Raw genomic sequence first — 20,714 nt, forward strand, 5'->3', positions numbered from 1 at the left:
AAGAGCACGGGCAGGAAATGTGAGCCCAGTGTGACCTTGCTGTTTTGTTTGGCCTTTTCCTGGTGTTGATGAGTGACATGACAGCACCACCCTGTCATGTCCCAGCATTTGTGCCTCTGCAGGATCTGCAGCTAGTGTCTGCATCCAATTGTGGGCTTTGCCTCCTGAGATACTCATCAAGACCTCTGTGCCTCCAGCCATGGGTGCTGTGGGGACCCAGCACCCTTCCTAGGGAAACACAACCTGCTCTTGTATAGCTCGAGTCAGGCACCACGTCAGGGATGGGCAGAGCCTCTGGGGCCAAGGACACCTGTCAGCACAATGAGAAGATTGCTGGTGGATCCCATGCACCCCAGCATGCCCAGGCTGGGTGGTGAGGCCACCCACAACATAGTCTGAAATAGGATTGTCTGGGATGTGCCAGACCAGGGTCACCCAAACAAGCACAGGCACCCTTGCTTAAACTGAATTGGTTCCTTTTGCCCTTCTCTGAATTCCCCTGCATACTTTTCCCCTGTTCATCTTGATCCTCCTCTTTTCTCCACCCCATCTCCTTCCAAACCAGCCATCTGCTCCTAATTACTTTTGTCCTGTTAGTTCTGGGTTTGCTGCATCCCAACCCCAGATGTGGCAACAAGTTCTCTCTTGTTATTTTGTTTTCTAAAAGCTTTAATTAGAAATTTCTGCCCTTGCCTAAGAGGTGGATACTGAGATGATGTTCACCCTGCCCACCTCCCAGTCCCCCCTGGCTGGACTGGACCTGCTTGGTCTCTGCACCAACAGGCTCCTGGGGCTGAGACAACTCATGTAGAAATCTGCATTTTTCCCAGTAAATCCAAATAAACCACCTGCTACTTGGACACTGCAGGATCCCCATCCTCTGAAACAGCTCCTGGTGGGGACACTGCCAGGGCTGGGTGCTCCAAGGGGACAATCAGAAATCCTTGCAGACAGCAGCAAAGCCTTGCAAGTGGAACTGGAGTAAAGAGTTTACTGCCTTGGTTGAACGTGCAGAGATTGATGACAGCAGAGATGTGCCAGGCTCCTGGCACTGCCACAGGGACATTTTGGGGACAGCTTCACGGCATGACCCATCACTCATCTGCCAAAGGTGTCTTTGATAAAGCAGTTTATCAGAGATGTTTTAGAGCATCACCACTGGTGAAGGGTCACACTCTAGATTGTCTCCCTCATCTCACCACCAAAGAGGGCCACAGGGAACACTTTGACCATGCCAAGGTCATTGCCTTTACCAGCCCTGGTATAAACCCCAAAAGGCCTCAGTAAAAACAGGAGAACTGAGCAGAAGCAATGGCCACAGACCCTCACCCAACCCACACCCTGGCAGGTCAACCCACAGAGAGAAACATGGCATTTTTACCCCTACTCATCTGTGCCACCATCAGCTGGGGCACGTGTGCTCGCATTAAAAAGACTTCATACAATAAATATATAGAGAATCATAGGATTGTTTGGGTTGGAACAGACCTTTAAGATCATCAAGTCCAGCCATTAACCTAACTCTACCAAGGCCACCCCTGCCCCACGTCCCTCAGGATCACATCTCCAGGGCCTGGAAACCCCTCCAGGGATGGGGACTCCCCCCCTGCCCTGGGCAGCCTGGGCCAGGCCCTGACAACCCTTGCCAGGAAGGAATTGTTCCCCAGATCCAACCTCAGCCTCCCCTGACACAACTTGAGGCCGGTTCCTCTTGTGCCATCCCTTGTTCCTGGGGAGCAGAGCCCGACCCCCACCTTGCTGCACCCTCCTTTCAGGGATTTGTAGAATATGGGCAGCATAAAATTTAGGAGAGAGCAAGAAGCTGCTCGCCAAGCCGAGACGCGGGGTCAGTATGTGAGAGCAGTTTCATTAGCCCAGCAATTAAAATGAAATCAGTTCTTTGTTTTTAATTGAGTTTCTCCCCCGAAGCACACAGATCACCCAGAGCTGCAGGGAGGGAAACGTCCCTCTGGGAGTCACCGGAGAAAAGCAGCCTTCACTGTAATGTATTACAAGATTTTAACTCAATTTGGGGGCTCTTAATTGCATGGATTTTTTGTTGTTGTTGTTTTCTTTCAGCCCTAATGGCTTGGGCAATTAGAGTAACCAGATTATCCCTAATGGGAAGTGGATTGGAAGACACAGGGGTACTAACAAACGCTGATCTGAGCCACTTTCACCCTGCCAAAAATGCAGCAGGTGAGCTGGGGAGTTGGCCCCATTTTTGCTCCTCCCTGTGCTTGGAGATGGGGAGTCAAAAAATCACACCAGAGCTCTGCACCGGGCAGGGCTTCTGGACCAAAAATAAAGACCTTTTTGTTGGTGTTTTTCCTCCCACGGGGTTGAAGAGAGGGTTTTAGGCACCTGCAGGATCTCCAAGGGATTTTTCCTCCTGCTCTAGGGTTCGGTTGGAAGTCAGGAGCCTTTTCAAAGTCGGGTCCAAAATCCACCACCCGGCAGCCAAGCGGTGGCAGAGGGAGCGCTGCCTGGAAGCTGAAATGTAGGGGAAGAGTGTGAATAAATCCATTCGGAGGAGGGAAAAGCGGGCTCTGACTTGTGGCCTCTGCCTCATAGGGGCTGCGGGCAGGGCCGGGCAGGGGAAATGTGGGGCGGGCAGGTGTGGGCAGGTGCTGGGGCGGGTGCGGGGTCAGGTTCAGGATCAGTCCAGGGGCAGTTCGGGGGCAGTCCAGGGGCAGTTCAGGATCAGTTCAGGGGCAGTTCGGGGGCAGTTCGGGGGCAGTTCAGGATCAGTCCAGGGGCAGTTCAGGGGCAGTCCAGGGGCAGTTTGGGGGCAGTTCGGGGGCAGTTCAGGATCAGTCCAGGGGCAGTTCAGGGGCAGTCCAGGGGCAGTTCAGGGGCAGTTCGGGGGCAGTTCAGGATCAGTCCAGGGGCAGTCCAGGGGCAGTTCGGGGGCAGTTCGGGGGCAGTTCAGGATCAGTTCAGGGGCAGTTCAGGGGCAGTTCAGGGGCAGTTCAGGATCAGTCCAGGGGCAGTTCAGGGGCAGTTCAGGGGCAGTTCGGGGGCAGTTCAGGACCAGTCCGGGGGCAGTTCGGGGGCAGTTCAGGGACAGTCCAGGGGCAGTTCAGGGACAGTCCAGGGGCAGTTCAGGGACAGTCCAGGGGCAGTTCGGGGGCAGTTCAGGGGCAGTTCAGGAGCAGTTCAGCGGCAGTTCAGGATCAGTCCCGGGGCAGTTCGGGGACAGCCCAGGACCACTCCAGCCCACCCCAGACCCCTCACCCCCCTCTCTCCCGCCCGCCCGGTGTGACGTCACTCCCCGCGCTGACGTCACTTGTTGCCCCTTCCTCCCCCTCCCTTCCCCACCGTCACGTGGACAGCGACCCCTCTCCCGATTGGCCGGCGGCGGGGCGGCCTTGGCGCGGGGCACGCTGGGAGTTGTGGTTCCCTGGGGCTGGGCGGGCGCCTCAGGGCTGGGGGCGTGGCCAGCGCCGGCCAATAAGAGGCGGGGGGCGGGGCGTGGCGCGGCAGAGCGGCGGGGGCGGCGGGGGCGGCGCGGGGGGAGCGCGGCACCGCGTGGGCAGCGCCGGGGCCTCGGGACACCCGCCCGGTAGGGACCCGGGGGGGCAAAGCGGGGCCGCAGGGGGTTGGGGAGCGGGCTGGGCCGCGGGCTGGGCCGCGGGAGGCTTTGGGGAGCGGCGTCTGGGGCAGCGGCCCCGGGTGGGTGGAGGAGCCTGGGCCTGGGGTAGGGCAGAAGCCCGATGTGGGGCTGGGGTGGGGTGGGAAAGCCGGGGTGGGGGGTACGGCAGGGTTTGGGAAGGGAGCCTGGCGGTGCCCAGCGCCAGGAGGGGCGCTGGGTGCTGTCACCTTGCCCCGAGCCTCCCCGCGGCGGGTTTCAGCAAGGTCAGGGCAGCCGGGACGTGTGTGTTGCCCGGCGGCCTCAGCCCCGTGTCCAGCCCGGCCTCTGCGGGAGCTGAAGGTCGTGGAAGCCTCTTAAGAAAGATCCGTCTGGCAGCCTCGCCTCTGGCTGTCTCTGCCTCTCCTGCGTGACTGGGTGCTCTCGTGTTTCCTTCTCCGAATGAGTCAGGTTAAATGTAACTCCTATGGAGGAAATCATGGTAGCCGCAGCCGGCGCAGAGAGACCCAGTTCTTTGGCCTTGCAGATGAAATGGTTTGCACGTCTAGTTTAAAAAGCAGTCAGCCTGCTGAAATGGATGTGTCTAAAATGCTCCTTAACCAGTTCGAAATGTATCTTTTCCGTGTGTTTAGTAACCCCTGCTTAAGTTAAAGTTAAATTCCCACTGGCTTATTTCAAGAGTTTGGAGTTCTTCCCCGGGAGGCTGAGCTGTGTTGTGCTGCTGAGCCTGTTGATGGCAAAACTGGCAGGACACTGGTAGAGATTTTCCTGGCAGTGACCTTTGCAGTGTCGCTGAGCTCGGGGAAACAGGCACTGATTGAAGAGAGGTGCTTACACCGAGTGCTTTAGAGGGAAAAGGTCTTGGAGTAATCTGTGATAGGGACAGCATGACAAGGTGGCAAGGCCTGCTGGGTGGTGTCACCAGTTGGGTGAGGTTGCCTGACTCAGTAGAGCCCTTTTCAGGGCTGTTGCTGTCGGTTTGTTTTTTTTCCTTGGAGGCAGGTGAAAAAATCACCTGTGCTGCAGTCAGCTCTGCCCATCTTCTTGATGGGTCCCCACACCAGTCTGAGGCCTCTCAGGGGCTTCAGGACTGATTCCTGCTCCTCAGCAGCTGCTGTTTCACACTCAGTGTTCTCCAGCAGAAGTTGGGAGCTGTTGCAGTGGTGAATGAGGTGGGATAGGCTGTAGTAGTGACCGAGGAGCTGCCAGGCAGGGCTGACCTCCCAAGGCAGCTCACGAGTTTCCATCCAGAGCACTTTGGTTGCTCTTCTTGGCAGGCAGTGAAAGGGGAGTCATGAAGTTGCCTGAGGTCAGAGCTCCCATTAAGGAATGGCCTCTGAAAGCAAAGTTGTGTGCTGGGGGATGGAAGTCCTAAAAGGAAACGCAGGCAGTGACCAAAGCTTTCAGTAGCTTCTTGCTGCCTGTGAGAGTGGCAGGGGGGACACTGGGATCTGCAGTAGGATGAAAAGGGATGGTAGAAATTTGTTGCTTTGCTACTATTTTGTTAGATTTTTTGTCCTCTGCTAGTATGCAGTGACCTTGCTTCCCAAGTCTTCACTTGAATTAAATCTTCTGTATGTGGCTCATCAGCTCAAATTTAGCTCTCGTGCTTGAACTTTTCTGTGTGGACATTTATGACTGGTGGAAGACATGAGGGGCTTTCTTTTTTTCTAAACATTCTCTTAACTGTGTGTTTCTAAAACCTGAAGAGAGACTCTTTTTTTGTCTTCACAGCCACCATGTCACCCAGTCAGGAACCCGTTTACTCAGAGTATGAGGCTGACACCAGCCAGACATCAAAGCTGATAAGAAAATTTAAAGAGACTCCATTTGTACCCATCGGTGAGTTCAGAGATGAAGAAACCTGGTTACAGAGTTTTTCCTCTTTGTGGGCAGTGCCCAGGGTAAACACAGTCAGGGAACAGGAAATTACTTGGAAACTACTTCCTGGTGTAGGCTCTTCGAGTGGTGACAGTAGCTCTCCTGCCTGTTAATGGCATCAATTCTGCAAGAAACAGGGAAGTTAATGAGGCCTGTTATCTTATTACAAGAAAAACAAACAAACAATAAAACCAACAAACCCTGAAGGGCTGTTTAGGTGAGCCTAAAGACCATGGTCAAGTGATGCTGTTGGGTGGTAAGGAGGAGTTTTGCAGCCACCCTGGAGTGGAGTTACAGGGAGCTGTGTGGTCACTAGGGAGTGACTTTAAAGCTGACAAAATACAAACCAGAAGTATCTAAAATGCAGCCCACCTGCTAAACATGGCACCCTTTTCTGCTGCTGTCCCTTAGTTGAAAATGCATTCTTAGTAGGTTTTGTGGTGCCCCAGATTGAGGGGGTTGTTAAAGTTCTCAACCTCTCTGCTGAGACCCTGAAAAAGCCTCTGAGAGAGGAACAGTCGTGCTCATCCTGAGAACTTTCCTCCCATCAGGAACTGCCTTTGGCACAAGACACATTTTGATTTCCAGCCACCTTAAATGGAGAGCAGTCAGGTCACTTGGGGTGAACTGTTGCAAGAGTTTGCCAACAGATATCCATCACTGGCTGCTCAGGTCACAGGACTTTGCTCTTCAGCTTGCTGGGAGTGTACTGTGAACTCTGTGAGTTTGGGTTCTCCCAGGCAGTTTAGCAGAACTTACCTTTAACCTGTGTTGGAACTTGTTGGAAGGCCCTAAAACTCTTAATTGGCATTTAATGAAGCTGTCACGTGGATGCTGCACCAGTGAAGTAATGGTTTATAGCTTCCAAAGTGGAAGTGGTAATACCCCTGCTCAGGCAGCCAAGCTATCTGGGCTATCAGCAGTAAAATATAACACTTTAACACGTGGCAGCCTCCTTTGAACTATGTAAAATGATTATCCTATATAATGGAATAACGTGGAGGAAATTGGGAAATTGCATGCATTGCTGCTCTGTGTTCTGGGAGGGCCTGTGTACACAGGTTGGCATTGGCACAGCCAGGGCTGTTGCTTAGTCTGTTGGAAGACCAAAAAGTGAACTCCAGCCTGTGAACCTCTCTCCCCACAGCATGGGACAAGTCCCATATGACTGTCCCCATGAAAGGTGGCCAGACATGACAACACCCAAAATAGCAACCTCAGCAGGCTGGGGGGTATGCCAGGGTGTCCCAGCTGCAGCTGAACAGGGTTCTGGGTTGGGAGCTTCCTTCCAGGAGAGGGTGCAAGCAGCACATGTGTTTTCTGAAAAATATTCCAGGCACTCTGAGACCAAAACCTAGAATCATAGAATCACACAGAGTTGGAAGGGACCTCTGAGGATCATTGAGTCCAACCCCCCTGCTGCAGCAGGAACATCCAGGGCAGATCTCACAGGAATGTGTCCAGACAGGTCCTGAAAGTCTCCAGAGAAGGAGACTCCACCACCTCTCTGGGCAGCCTGTCCCAGGGCTCTGTCACCCTCACAGGAAAGAAGTTCTTCCTCAGGTTGAGGTGGAACCTCCTGTGTTGTAACTTGGTGCCATTTCCCCTCATCCTATCACAGGGCACCACTGAACAGAGACTGGCCCCTTCTTGACACTCACCCTTCAGATATTTATAGACATAAGGTTCCCTCTCAGTCTTATTTCAAGACTGAACAGCCCCAGGTGTCCTAGCCTTTCCTCATCAGGCAGGTGTTCCAGTCCTTTCATCATCCTCGTAGCCTCCCTTGGACTCTCTCCAGTAGATCCCTGTCCCTCTTGAACTGGAGACCTCAGAACTGGACACAATTCTCCAAGTGAGGTCTCACCAGGGCAGAGTAGATGGGGAGAAGAACCTCCCTTGACCTGCATGGTTATTCCCAGGATACCTTGCTTAGGGGGTCACTTCCCACCTCTCAATGCCTTGGGTCTGGACTGAGGGGGATGCTCTCCTTGCCTCACAGGGATGGCTGGCTTCGTCGCAGTGGTTGGCTATGGGCTGTACAGACTGAAGCACAGAGGTGAGATGAAGATGTCACTTCACCTGATTCACATGCGCGTGGCAGCCCAGGGCTTCGTGGTGGGAGCCATAACGTGCGGTACGTACCCAACGGGAGGATGTCCTTGGCACTGCTGAACCATGGAGAGCCTCTCCCACCTCTTCTCCTGGTGGATAGTACAGTGTGTGTGGAATATCCTTAGCTGGAAGTGCCCAGGGCATCATCTTTCCTTACTGGTGTTTGCTCAGCTTTTCTAGAGTAACATGATGTTTAAGTGCACGTACTTAACGCTCAGCTGCACTAAATCTGAGAGTAGTTTTGGCTCCTTCTGGACCTGGAAAGTATGTGTGGTTCTGCAGGTGCTGAAATTAGAGACAAAGAAAAAAAAACCACAACCAAGTGTCTGTTATTAATGTTTTCCCTTGTAAATCTCTGAATTCAATGCATTGAACAACCAGGTTGTATAGACTGTGGTGGTGTATATTTTATATATATGTTTTCAGGAGTGGAATTGTGTCCCTGAACATACTGAGTGATCTGTACCTCTCAAGTCTCATCTAAGTATTGTAGCTGTTTATGTGTGGAAATCTGTGTCCCATGAAACACTGTCTGTACTGTATTCCCAAAAGGTGCAGCAGAAAAGCTCAACTTTGGCTGCAAAGCAGATCAGATTTTAGCTGGGGATCTACTTTTTCGTATCCAGTTTCTCTGTATGTGAAGAGTTGTGTTGAGTTCACCACTATTAAAAAAAATAGACAGCAGAAGAGGAAGGAAACATTATTTCTATTGCTGAGCATAGCTCTTATTGTTCAGATTTTGAAACCCATTATTTCCTACTTAACCCATTTTCCTGTGTTTCTGCTTTGTAGGTGTGCTGTATTCCATGTTCCGGGAGTACGTGGTGAAGCCCAAGGAGTAGTGGAAAGCTGACTGGGGTCTCTTCCCTGGTAGCAGCCTGTGTACTGCAGCTACAAACCTCATATCGAGGGGTTCTTGAGGAAAAATAATAATAATATGTGGTATTTAGAGAATTGCCCTGTATCTGTTTTGTGTAGGGTGCCTTGAAGCTGGCAGCCTAAAGGATTGCAGGCTGGGGGAGCCGGGTCTGGCTCTCTCAGACCAGCACTACCACGGCACACGTTTCAGGGGCTATAACAGAGAACAATCCTTTTATCCTCCCCTCCACTGCCAACTCAGCCCTAAAATTGGTGACTCCTTATTTTTAATTTTGTTTTTTTTGCTGCCGTTGCCCAAATCCATGAAGTCTGAACCAGCCTCTGCCAGGCCTCAGGCAGGAGGTGTCTCTAAGGTCGTGCGTGACCCCTTGGCTGTCGTTTTTCACCCGGGGTGCTCATCAGCCTCCAGCTTGGTAACTTAAAAGCTTCCAGTAGCACTGAATGACTTCTAAAATACTGAGAAACATATAAACATCTATTTTTGTTTATTTAAGGCACGAGAGAAGTATTTGGTATATTGCAGCTATTTAAATGTTCTATTTATTCATTGTTAATGAAGACACAGGCTCCCTATTTTTACTCTAGTTTTGCAGATTCCTGGATTACTGTATTTTGTAACTTTATTTACAGTGTTCTTCTGAATAGCATATTTAAATGTACCGTTTAAAATACACCTTGTGAAAACTAAACCTTGATTTGGTGTTCTAATTTCAGTGTACAATCTAGATCTGCTTTCTGCAGTGTCACTCCCTGTGGAAGCTTTAAAACATTTAAACCCGAAGAGCCCTCATCATCTTTGAGGTGTCACAACCCTTCTCTGTAAATTGCCACTGTTATTTTCCACTCGAACCCCTTGTATCACCAACAGCAGCCACGAAAATAAATGTGTTGATAAAACTCGTTTGTAAAAAAAAAACAAACAACCCTCGTTTTCTCCTGTGAGCTTACATTCCATGGTGACACGATGATGTCTCTCTGTGATAATTACTGCGATGTGCATGCTGCACCTCTTGTCTCTGACGTTGTACAGAAGAGTAAGAGATGAAATATGAATAAATCTGCGAGCACTGGACATAAGTTTTTGGCTATGGATTTGTTGGGGAGCTGCTCCTGAGGGAGCCCCCTGAGGAAGGAGGAGGGGGGGGGAGGGGGTGAGCTTCTCTGCATCCATAAAAATCACCTGAGAGGGTGCAACGCTGCTGGACAACGCGTTCCCAGCCGCTCCAGTCCTGCCGCCCTTCAGGCCTTGCCCCGAGGCCTCCCTCCCGGGGCTGCAGCCGGGCGGGCCCAGAGCAGCAGGGACCCTCCCCCACCCAAGGCCGTTTCCTTGTCGCTGCCCGCCTCCTCCCCACCTTGGGGCGGGGGTTAAGGGGCAGCTCGGTCGCCCCGAGGGGCTGGGCTGCCCGCGGGAAGGGGAGGCCCGGGGCTCTGAGGGAGGGAGCGGCGATGGCGGCCGGGCGGCGGCGCATGCGCGGTGGTGGCGGCCGGGCTGCGGCGCATGCGCGGTGGTGGCGGCCGGGCTGCGGCGCATGCGCGGTCCCGCTCCCAGGGCGCCGTTGCTATGGGAACGGCGCGGCGCTGCGGCCTGGTCGGTTGCGGGGAGCCCAGCATCCCTGTCCCGCCGCGGGGAAGGGGGGCGGCCCGCAGGGGGATTTCCCCCCCCGCGCCCCCCCCGCCGCCCTCGGGGCCGGGGAAGGCGGTTTCGGTAGGCAGAAAGGGCGGGGGACGTGCAGGTCGGTGGCCCCAGGGGTGGGGGCCTTGTCAAGGCCGCCCAGCAAGGCGGGGGAGGAGGGAACCGCGTCTCCCCCCCCCCGCACGGCAGCTTTGTGGCAGGTCTGGAGGCTTTACCCAGGTAGGATGGAGGGCCAAAGGTTGCCCCAGGCTGTCTCTCATACCCACGGGGCTCAGGGTGATTGCTGCCCGAGTGTGTTAATTACTCAGCGGAGCACGTGCCTTTGGAAGTTCTTCCCCATTGCCTTTCCCAGACCATAGGTGCGCTAGTTTTTTTGCTGACAGTAAACGTCAAACAGAAGGAGAGTGGGCAGGAACACATCAGGAAACTGATTGTCTTTAGTCGTACTAAGTAAAGCTCTAGACTTGTAAATGGGTGGCAATATTATTGCCTTAATGTTAGCACTTCATGCTCAGGAATTTTAGGGGAAGGATGTGAGCCACACTCTTGGTGTCTAGTGCCCAAAGGGAGCATTAGGATAAGCAGAGATCTTTCTTCCTCTGTCAGTCTCACATTAACACAAAAAACGGGGGGATCTGTATGTTTTTTGGAATGTGGGAAGGAAGGCTGGATGCACCTGGGTCATAAACAGTCTGTGTTCCCTTTATCCAGTATAACGTGGTTGCCACATTCGCTCGGATTTGACCCTCACTTGCTCTTCTGTAACAATGTTTATTTAAACAGATCTGTTTAAAGATATTTCAAAGCATTGCTTTTTGAGTACTAGGGTGAAAAAGACGGGATAACTTTCTTGAAGACTCTCTGGAAGCTGTTTATGGAAAAAGGCACTTGAAGCAAGGCCGTGGGGCACAGTGGCTGAGAGGAGAAGGCAGCAGAGAGACTGTGCAGAGGTCAGTGAGGAGAAACAGTGAGGCAGCTGCTAGATGAGGATGTTTTTCCAAAGCAGTCTTGATCTCTGCTCTCTGTCACTTTTTATTTTCTTGTTGTTATGCTTTTAGTAAGCAATGGAGTCAGACATAAAAGAGAGTGAACATTTTAAAAGCCAGTTTAAGGCTTATCAAGAGCAACAGCAAAAGCGGCTGCAAAACCTAATGGAGAAGAAGAAGGAAAAGCAGAACAGCCTGAAGGGTGATAATGGCAACACAAAGGAGGTTTTCAGAATCCCAGATGATCTAAACCTGCTTGAAACAGGACAGCCTGTAAATGAAGATGACAGCAAAAGGTAAAGCTGTAGCAGCACAGTTCCTCCAGGAGGTCACAGAAGTGTATTTTGTATAGGATGTTAAGAAACTCACATTAAGTTGGCAGAACACTTTCTGTCTTCACATATTGGGCTTTCATTATTCCAAAAAGATTCACTCTCTCCCTGGCATGTTTATCCTCCTCGTGTTGTGCTCTGTATTATCAGTGTTTTGCAAAGGAGGAGTGGAAGGACAGAGGGGTTAAGGGTGATATGCTGGAGGTACTATCTGGCAAAATCCAGTCATTCAGGCTCACTAACATCCTTGGAAGTGTTGATTAGGTCCTGCCCAGCCTTGCTAACAAACAGGTGCCCTACATGAATGATTTCCAAAGGCAAATAAGTGCAAAGCAGCTAATGGGAGCAAGCCAGAGTCCTGCAGCCCAGAAGAATGTTCCACTGGCTATCTTTGCAATGTAGCCTCATTTAGCAGATCAGAAGACAGCCAGCTATACAGGAGGGTCTCACAGACAGAGTTGTCTCCCGGTGAAGATGCTTGACAGGATTATACAAGGTAGGGCTTAAAATCTTACTGGTAACAGGGGTTTGGGTCTTATCTCAGTCACTGGGGTAGTGTCTGGATTACCAGGACATTGGACATTCTGATGTGGATCTCCCTTGATCTTGGTTTTGAAGCTGAGTGCATAATTAAATTTACTGGAGCAGGGATTTGAAACCCCAGCTCAGATGATTCATCTTGCTTCTAGGATAGAGTCAGTCTTTCCTTCTGAACCAATTAATATTTTTTTGTACAAACTAGAACAGGTCTGAAGTTGGACACATCCCAAAGATGTAGCAGTTACTGCAGAGTTGGCTGTTCAGGGATTTGCTCCTTCTCAGAGGTGAAGCCAGCTGAAGAAACTACTGCTTCTGCTCCACTGCTGCACCTGTGCTGATAGAGTTGTTTGCTGGAAACTGGACTTGCTTTCTGGGGCAAGAGACTTTTCCCTCAAGCCATTTCAGTGATCTGGTTTATAGCTTAATTGCCACAGACTCTTTTATTTGGGCCATGATGAGATGATGGCCTGTGATACAGGGGCAGGAAGGAGGAGCAGGCACATACCTTTGAGACAGTTTCCCCTCCCAGATTCTGGTGGGGGGGAAAAGCACCTTTACCAAAGTTTATCAAGCCACTAACCGGGGTTTATTTATCCCTAAATGCTGAATGCTCTGTGAAACTCTGGGCAACAGCTTGTTTCTGAAGCTCACTTCCTTAAGGCCCAAGAGCATAAGCTGCAGCAGAGCTTCTGTGAAGATGCAGGGAACCCAGGAGTGAACCACTGACACATTCAGATGCTTTTGGGAATGTGTCCAGGCTGCAGAGGACATCTGTGTGGAAGAAGGGAATTCACTTCCTATAAACTAATGCTCTCACCTTTGCATCATATATTGTCTTCTTCACACATAGCCCCCTCGCCACGGCTTCTGATCTGACCTCTACCAGCTGTCCTCTTCCCTTTGTTCTGAAAGTATATAGAAGATATAGAAGATTCCTAAGGAGATCTGGGGTGGGGTTTTTTTGTTGTTCTTTTGTTTGGTTTTTTATTAATTTTTTTTTTAATGGAGGGGCAGACTGATTCCCACAATGTGGATGTGGGTTTGTCTGGTGGGTTAGAGGGGCTCACATGCTCCCATAGCACGTCCTGGTGCAGTGTGTGTGCTCTGGGGTGCTGAGCACAGGAGACTCCCAGCAGTTCTCGACCATTTATGGTTCATTACTTTAGTTCTGAGTAATTCTGTCACCTACCTCCATTTTCAGTGGCACTCACTGTTAAAAATCCCTGTGTGACAAGGCAGGTGTAGCAGGCTTATCTGAGTTGTCCTTTGCTTATTTACCTCTGCCGTCCAGCAGAAGAGTGGTTATGAGTGTATCAAATCTGGGCAGGATTTGCTTCTGGAAGGGACTCTCCAGGATATACTTTGCAGTATTCCCATGACAACACATTAGAAACTTATTCCAGAATGACAGGACTCCATATGGCCTGCAGTGGCAGTGATTTCAGCACGTCAGTGTTGTTTATAGCTTGGAAAACATCCTCCTCTCAGAAGTCTCCCTTCCTCTGAGCCTTGGGAGTTCATTTTTCCTTCCTCTTGACCTACTCCCAAATTTTGTCTAAGCAAGTGTTTAGCTGACATGCTTGTCTTTCTGTTTTGTTCTTTCTGTAACTTTATCCTTTCTGTTCTGCTTGGTATATTTAAGATTAACTGATTCTCCCCATCACATGGAGAATCTGTAACAGAGTTGGAAAAGACACTTACCTGGGTTTCAGACATAGGTCTTGCCTGCAAGCTTCCCCTGGCTGTTTCCCTCAGCTAGAGTGAAAAGGGTTACCTTTCTGCAGCCTCTTTTGGCTGATTTTCTGTAGCTGAGCCACTTGAGTGGAACCTGCTGCCTCATCTGTAACATGTAGAGTGAGTCTGGGATGGGATGGAGAAGGTTCTCAGAGGAGACTCCAGCTCTTTGCAGTTGGGATTTCTGTCCATCCCACTGCAAGTGATTTTTGTCAAGACTTGGAAGCCTGCTCTCAGGAAGACATCACTGATCAGGTGTGTTAAGGGCTTAGAAACTTTTTTCCATGTTAATTCCCTAACTGTTAAAAGTCTTCCTGTCCATGTGCCTCTAATTAAATATGCACAGGTTTGTTGCTGACTTCCATGAGTGGTACATGTGGGAATAACTTAGTTCCACTGTTTCTCTGCTCAGATTGCTGGTTTCTTTCTTCTCCTTTGTAAACAGCTACCTTTGATCTCCCTTTGATTTGCAGCTTTGAAAGAAGTGCATTGCTTAATTATGGATTGTGAACCGTGTCATAAATTCACTGTGCTGTTTATGGCAGGGCTCTAAGGACTCATTTATTCTGACCTGTACCTATGGAGTGTGCATTTAAAAGCTCCAAGGTCCAGCTGGAGCAAAAAACTTGCTAAAACTTCTGAACAGAAAAGATGTAGGTGACTATTGAGACAGCTGATTTGTCTTCCTGTGGCTTTATCCCAATCTCTGTGGTCATCCAAGCTACCTACTCCTGTTGTAGTCTGGAGCAATCACTCTGTGGCCAAAGGGGTGGGACATTGTTCCAGATTAACTCACCAAAGTGTAGACATCCAGGCTCACACTATGGATAATAAAAACCTAGGGGTCAATTAATCTGACTGGCTTAGGTGTCTTGGGGTGTCTGAGATGCTGTAGGGTATCAGGAACTTCCACATGGGAATGACAGATAGGACACAGGAGTCCTGCACCCTCCAGCAGCAGCAGGTGGGGGACTGGTGGGCAGCCCAAATGGCACCTGTGTGTGGGTCACTGAACTGAGTCCTCTCATCAAAGTATTTAGTGGCAGTTAGAGATTCATGCCACCCTGAGCAGCAGTGGGTCTACAGGCAGTGCTGGTTGTAATTTTGGGTTTTGTGGCCATTCTGGCTTGTTGCTCAGAGAGAGGCACCCATGTCTTGGTATGCAGTGGGACCTCACCCTGAAACTCAGGCTGGGGTAGGCTGGGAAGCTCAGATGGAAAAAGAGTCAGGCAGAATGGGAACCACTGACTTGAGCCAGCAGAGTCTCCACCACAACCATATTTACCAAAGGCAGTGTCACTACAGCTTCTATTAACACATTTGGTTTCTTCTCTGGGGAAAGGAGACAGGTTCATTTCTATTCTGAAATGCTGCTGTTTGGAGGAGTCTGGCTGAAAGGTATGTCTGAAGTTGGGGGGTGTTAGTAATTGGGTTGGTTCATATGTCCACACATGGGTGGCAGGTACTCTCTGAGATGCTGTCCATTCTCTGCCTGTGCCCCAGAAGTTCTCCCAGGAATGCTGTGGGGTGGCTACTGGCCATGGGGAGCTCAGATGATCCTGGAGCATCTCAAATAGATGCTTGAGTGTCCACAATGGAATTGAGCCCTCGACGCCTTAGCTTCTAGTTTTTACATATGGAGGAACCATCATGTAAAAGCAAAGAGATTAAAGTCACTAATTCTCTGAATGTCTTAGAGAGATGAAACCTATACATGTAATAAATGCACTGAAGAACAGGAGAAGCAAGGCTGTTTCCCCCCATTAAGAAGGCTTTTGATAATCTTTGTTTCCAAATGAATTCCAAAAAGCAATGCAAACTGATGCCAGTCCATTCTCTTGAGGTTCCAAGAAAATCAGAGGAAGGACAGAAGAAATTGGTCTCTTGTGAATTGCTATGAAGCATTTCTTTTGAAATAAAGAACCTCAGCAGCAGCTTCTGTAGCTGGTGCTCGGTTGGCTTCCATTGGCTTCAGTAAGTATAGGAAATAAAGCCTGAATGCCAGGGATGCTGAATGGTCAGCCTGCCTGGTTTCCTCTGAAAAAAAAGATATAAGACTCAGTGAGAAGAGAGTGTTCAGTAGGCTCTGGAGCCCTGGAAAGATCCCTGTTCTGTGATGTTTTGCCCCAGACAATGAGAGGAAGTGCAGAATTTTTGAGGAAGAAAGAAGTTAACTGAAAAGATCAGATTGTTAGCTTGTGCTCTAATCTGAGGTTCAGGATGTTCTGCTTCATTCAATAAATTCACTCCTGGTAAGCTCAGCTCATCCAGCATATGGTCCTTTCATGATTTTATTTCTGGAAACATCTATTTGAAGCACATGACAGTGACCTTTGCCATCATGGCCTATTTTTTCACAGGTTGTTTGAAGCTGAGAAGGAGCAGCTCCAGGATCAGCTTCGAGAGGTCCGAGATGAGAACTGCAGGCTGTACAAACTGGTGACAGACAAAGATTTTGAAATAAAGCAACTCCAGAAAAAAATACAGGAGGACAGGTTGGCCTTGTCAGGTAGACACAGTAACTTTGTATTCTCACTATGTTTGTTCCAGTGAGGGCTTGATGCTGGTGACAGTAGAGGTAGGAGAACAGATTCCTTGAGAGCTCCTGGCAGTGAAGTATCCATGGGACATCTCTTTACCTGCTTTATGCTAAAAATGAGTATTTCAGTCATACTGTGATTGCCTCCTTTTCCACTCCTGTAGTAAGCTTCTGCTAGGAGGAACCCAGATTCAGCTCTCAACTGAGAGACCTTTTTCTCTGTTGTAATTTGCAGTAGCACTGAAGCCACTTGGCTCTGAACTTTGAAAATACTTAAGACACTTGGGTGTAGCTTTAGTCAACACTTAGAGTTGCTACCTAAAATTGTCAGGGTCAAAGCTGACACTGTTTGGCATTTGCAGATTTTCCTAAACATCACGTCTCCCCCATGTGAGGAGTCTCATTAGGAGTCTCATTGCTTTATTTACAGAGGAAGTTCCTCACAATGGCTTGACATGATTAACACTTACACATGGAATTATGTGCATGCTTCAAGTTCTGTGTCTTTCCTTCAATTTCATGAGCTGCAAAGTATGAGTACCAGCACTCTGTCTTAGAGAGCTATGGAAAGGACCAAGTGACTTCTGGTATTCAGACAGGTCAGACCTAAGGTGCAAAATATTGTTAATGATCCTAATGTGGCCCTTAAAAGAAGTACAGTGCTCTTTAGGGGTACACAGTGATCTCTGCTCCTCAGAGATCTTCTGCTGACTTGCTACTGTTGGCACAAACATTGACAGCCCCTAAAAATCATATTTTGGACAAGTTTTTGTTAGTGTCAGAGAGCAGTTTTTCAGCTTTCGCTGCTACGTGGTGTAAAGTTCCTTATTCAGGCTCCTTTCGTTTGAATGCCTGAATTCAGGCACACGCAGGATGCTGGCTTGGTGCAAAGTCCTGCTTCTAGAGGGACGTTGGTGTCCTTTGAAATCTGAGCTGTGCAGCCTGCACCTCCTCCACTGGGTGCCACTGTTGTTCAGGAGATCAGCCATAACCAGGCTGGTGCAGAAGGAGGAAACCAGCAATAAGCAGAACTAACTAACAGTGAAATTACACCTTAATTCTTAAAAACAATCTGTAGCTTGTATTTAGGGGAGATGATAAACTATTTCTGGGTCAGGGCCAGGAGCCAGTTGCAGCTCCTTTGGCTGACTCACTTGCCAACTTGTGGCAGTTTGCCCTGTGCCTCTGTCTTCCTTATCTGCATGTGGCAAGAGACTGACCCACACTGCATGGGAATTGGAAGTTTGGATTAAATGTGTGCAATGCATTTAAAGATCATCACATGGAAGCACCAGCCTGGCTTTGGGTTAGTTTAATCCTTCCTTTGATTCATAGCAGCCATTATATACCCCAGAGAAGCTGTGGCTGCCCCATCCCTGGCAGTGTTGAAGGGCAGGTTGGATGGGGCTTGGAGCAACCTGGTCTGGTGGGAGGTGTCCCTGCCCATGCAGGGGGGTTGGAACTGGATGACCTTTAAGGTCCCTTCCAACCCAAACCACTCTGTGATTCTGTGATTTATTATGAAAACAGAGAAAAAAGTAGCTTCTAGATGAGAGGGGAAACACTTCTCAGATGGAGGGTTAAGAACAGTGGAAACACTTTTAAAAATAATGATTTATTTTTTTTCTCTACAGTGTTTTTAAATAATGACACAGGGTCATATTCTGTTGTTGTCTAGATTCTGCATAACCCCTTTGATGTCTCTAGAGCTTTTATGGGACTCAGAATTCACTTAAGAACAACCTGTCATCCTTGCATCTCACCCAGGTCCTTGAGTATAATCTTCACAGGTGTCAGTAAGGAAGTCATTACTTCAGAGCACTGAAGGAGGATGAAAGAGTTAAGAAGAGTGACAACAGCCAAGTTTAATATCCATATATTTCACTAAAGATTTGTTGTTGCAGGCTGATACTCACTGATACTGGCACTAGAGGTTTCTATGGACATTTTCTGCAGTTATATTGATTCTGCACTTGTGTGACAACTTTTCATCCCCTGCGTGATGTTAACGAAAGCCAAGTGACACACAAGCCCATCCAGGGACTTACTTTATTTGTGACACTAATCAAACCCTCTCTGATGAGGAGGTGAATGATGTGTCTGTTTAAAAGAGCAATTAAAAGAGTCGTATAGTCATGCTCCATGTAGAATTGCAAGGGATATATAAATAGGCACAATGAAATTTCCTGGACATCATCCAGGACCCAACTGTAATAGTGTCCCTGACCTTTTAGGACAGATGTCTAGAAAAGTTTGCATCTCTGTTTCAAGAACTCCTCCAATAGTAAACAACCAGTGCAAACTAGAGTGGTGTCTTTTCCTGTTACATGCTGCAAAAACCTCTTCATAATTGCCCCTCACAGCAATGAGCAGAAAACACCTCTAGCCTTTCTATGTAGTAATGTTGCTATGACCACTGTGGTGGCCTTCTGACATGTGGCTTATGTTGAAGTGTGCAATGTGGCTTTGCTAGCCACAGTGGGATGCTGACTCAAAGGACTAAGCAATCCAGCTGGAATCACTGACACCTCTTTTCCCCTGCTTGTTCATTGAAGTGCCTGGCACAGCTCTGAAAGAAATGGATTAGACAATAAAAGTACATTGTGCACTGGATAGAGAACAAAAACGTCATCTATTCTGGATCTTGCCTGTAAGATATGTCACTGGCTTTTATGTATGTTTTTTCAGGGGCATCTGGTTTAGCTGGAGATGTGGTAGCTACTAAAATTGTTGAATTGGCCAAAAAGAATCGTGAGATCACTGCTGAGGCTGAGAGGGAAAAAGCCAAAGTGAAGCAGCTGAGTAACAAAGTCAAAGAGCTGGAGAAAGAAGTGAGGCATTTTTCTTGTTCTCTTTTTGCATGCTGAAAACATAGAAATCCAGGTGGTGGAGTAGAGGAGGTATAGAAGCTGCATTTAATTCATGTCCCCATCTTGCATTTGCTGTTCATCCCTGCTTGCTTTGAGTCCATGTAATTGCTGTCCATGCTAGGAGGGAGGGACATGTGCCCTCAGCTGTTGCCATCTTTGCAGAGCCAGGGAGCTAGGAAAGGATTTCCATCAGTTGTAGTGAGAGAAAGATTTATGAAATACCAATTAGGAAATTCACTTGTATTTGAAGCACAGAGGCCTTTCTAGCAGTATGGCAATGATAGTTTTCTGGGTTTTTTTTGTCTGTGAGGAGAACCAAATTTCATACCATTATGTAGGTCCCCACCTCCTTAATACCAGCCATGAATTAGCACTATATTACTCCAAGCTTTATTCATCCACATAATGAAAGCTGTTTTCTGCCATAAGTACTTCCAGAACTGAGACAGTTGCAAATCTTCACTCAGTCAAATATCTTTTTGTAATTTATTACAATTTTTTATTTCTGCTAACCTTTCACGGGAATCATTTTATTCAGGTGACTGCTGAAATTAAAATTAGAAGCCCTGATGCTAATGTTTACTTTGTTCATTGGCTACTACTGCACTCCCTTGTACAATACTTGTAAAATTTGGGATGATTTTTAATGCTTTGCTTCCTTAGAAGACAACAATGGATCAATAACGTTCATCATCCTGCCTGACAAATGCATTTTTAGTTCATCTTTCACAGTCACTGTGATCATGAATGATGCATGGATCTGAATGCAGGTACCTGAAAGATCAAGAAATGGTAGATTGAATTTTCTGAGAACTCCTACATAGATCCAGAGTGATCAGGTCAATCCAGAGGGGTCTGGTCACACAATTGGCAGGCTGGCTAATTAAAATCAGGCTTAGCTGTGGAGCTACAAAATCACAGAAGTAGGGGAAAGAGCCATGAATAATTTCCAGAAAAATCAACCTGCTTGTAATCCCTTACTGCAGAAGTTTAATTACCATTATTCAAACTGAAACTTAAAATACTGTCAGAGATTGACCCAAAAGAAAGGACCACAGACATTTCAGGAAAGGAAATCAAACTCAGAGCAAACAGTAATTGCTGGTCAAAGCAGAGGTTGACACTTTAGATAGGAACTCATCTGACTGTAGACACCAGCACCTTCAAAATCAAAACCAAACACAGCAACCTGTCCCATCTGAGGTAAAGATGAACCATGTTGGGAACCCCACTGAGACCATGCCCTGCTCAAAGGTCTGTATTTTCTCACAACCTCATCTGAGATGGCTCTTCTCTAAACTCCTGGTTAGTGCCTGAGTGTGTGGATTGTACTTGTTCAGTGGAACTACATGGAGCTATAAAAGATGGTTAAAATTAAAGCAACGTTTGACAGTGGGAGGTATCTGTGAAAAATGTTGAGTGATGAAAGAGAAGAGCTGCCACAGATGAGACCCTGCAGTGATTTGCATCTCTGTAGTTACTCTTCAGCTAAGCTGGATCCCTGTCTAGACAGGCTCATCTTTTCCCACTGATTGTAGAAAGAACTGAGACCACTGAAGTGCAATTCAGTTGCCCACGCAGAAGCATGGAAGTACAGTCTGAGATGCCACTTG

General features: G+C 48.5%; 2 protein-coding genes across 4 annotated transcripts in view; both read left to right on the top strand.

The window, feature by feature from the left end:
- Positions 1–3,496: 3,496 nt before the first annotated feature.
- On the top strand, positions 3,497–9,156 carry HIGD1A (HIG1 hypoxia inducible domain family member 1A). The gene is made up of 4 exons (XM_051612365.1): positions 3,497–3,565; positions 5,327–5,434; positions 7,476–7,610; positions 8,381–9,156. Exons 2-4 carry the CDS (start codon positions 5,332–5,334, stop codon positions 8,428–8,430), a joined length of 288 nt encoding a protein of 95 aa, XP_051468325.1. The 5' UTR covers positions 3,497–3,565; positions 5,327–5,331; the 3' UTR covers positions 8,431–9,156.
- A 1,841-nt stretch (positions 9,157–10,997) lies between these two features.
- CCDC13 (coiled-coil domain containing 13) overlaps positions 10,998–20,714 on the top strand; it is a 33,337-nt gene continuing 23,620 nt past the window's right edge. For all 3 annotated transcript variants that reach the window (XM_051612336.1, XM_051612337.1, XM_051612338.1), the window contains exons 1-4: positions 10,998–11,050; positions 11,159–11,382; positions 16,053–16,201; positions 18,920–19,062. In XM_051612336.1, coding sequence (XP_051468296.1) covers positions 11,165–11,382; positions 16,053–16,201; positions 18,920–19,062 — 510 coding nt within the window. In that variant the 5' untranslated portion in view covers positions 10,998–11,050; positions 11,159–11,164. The remainder of the gene's footprint in view (positions 11,051–11,158; positions 11,383–16,052; positions 16,202–18,919; positions 19,063–20,714) is intronic.

The sequence above is a fragment of the Apus apus genome, chromosome 2 (genome assembly GCF_020740795.1).
Source record: "Apus apus isolate bApuApu2 chromosome 2, bApuApu2.pri.cur, whole genome shotgun sequence".
Taxonomy (NCBI): Eukaryota; Metazoa; Chordata; class Aves; order Apodiformes; family Apodidae; genus Apus; species Apus apus.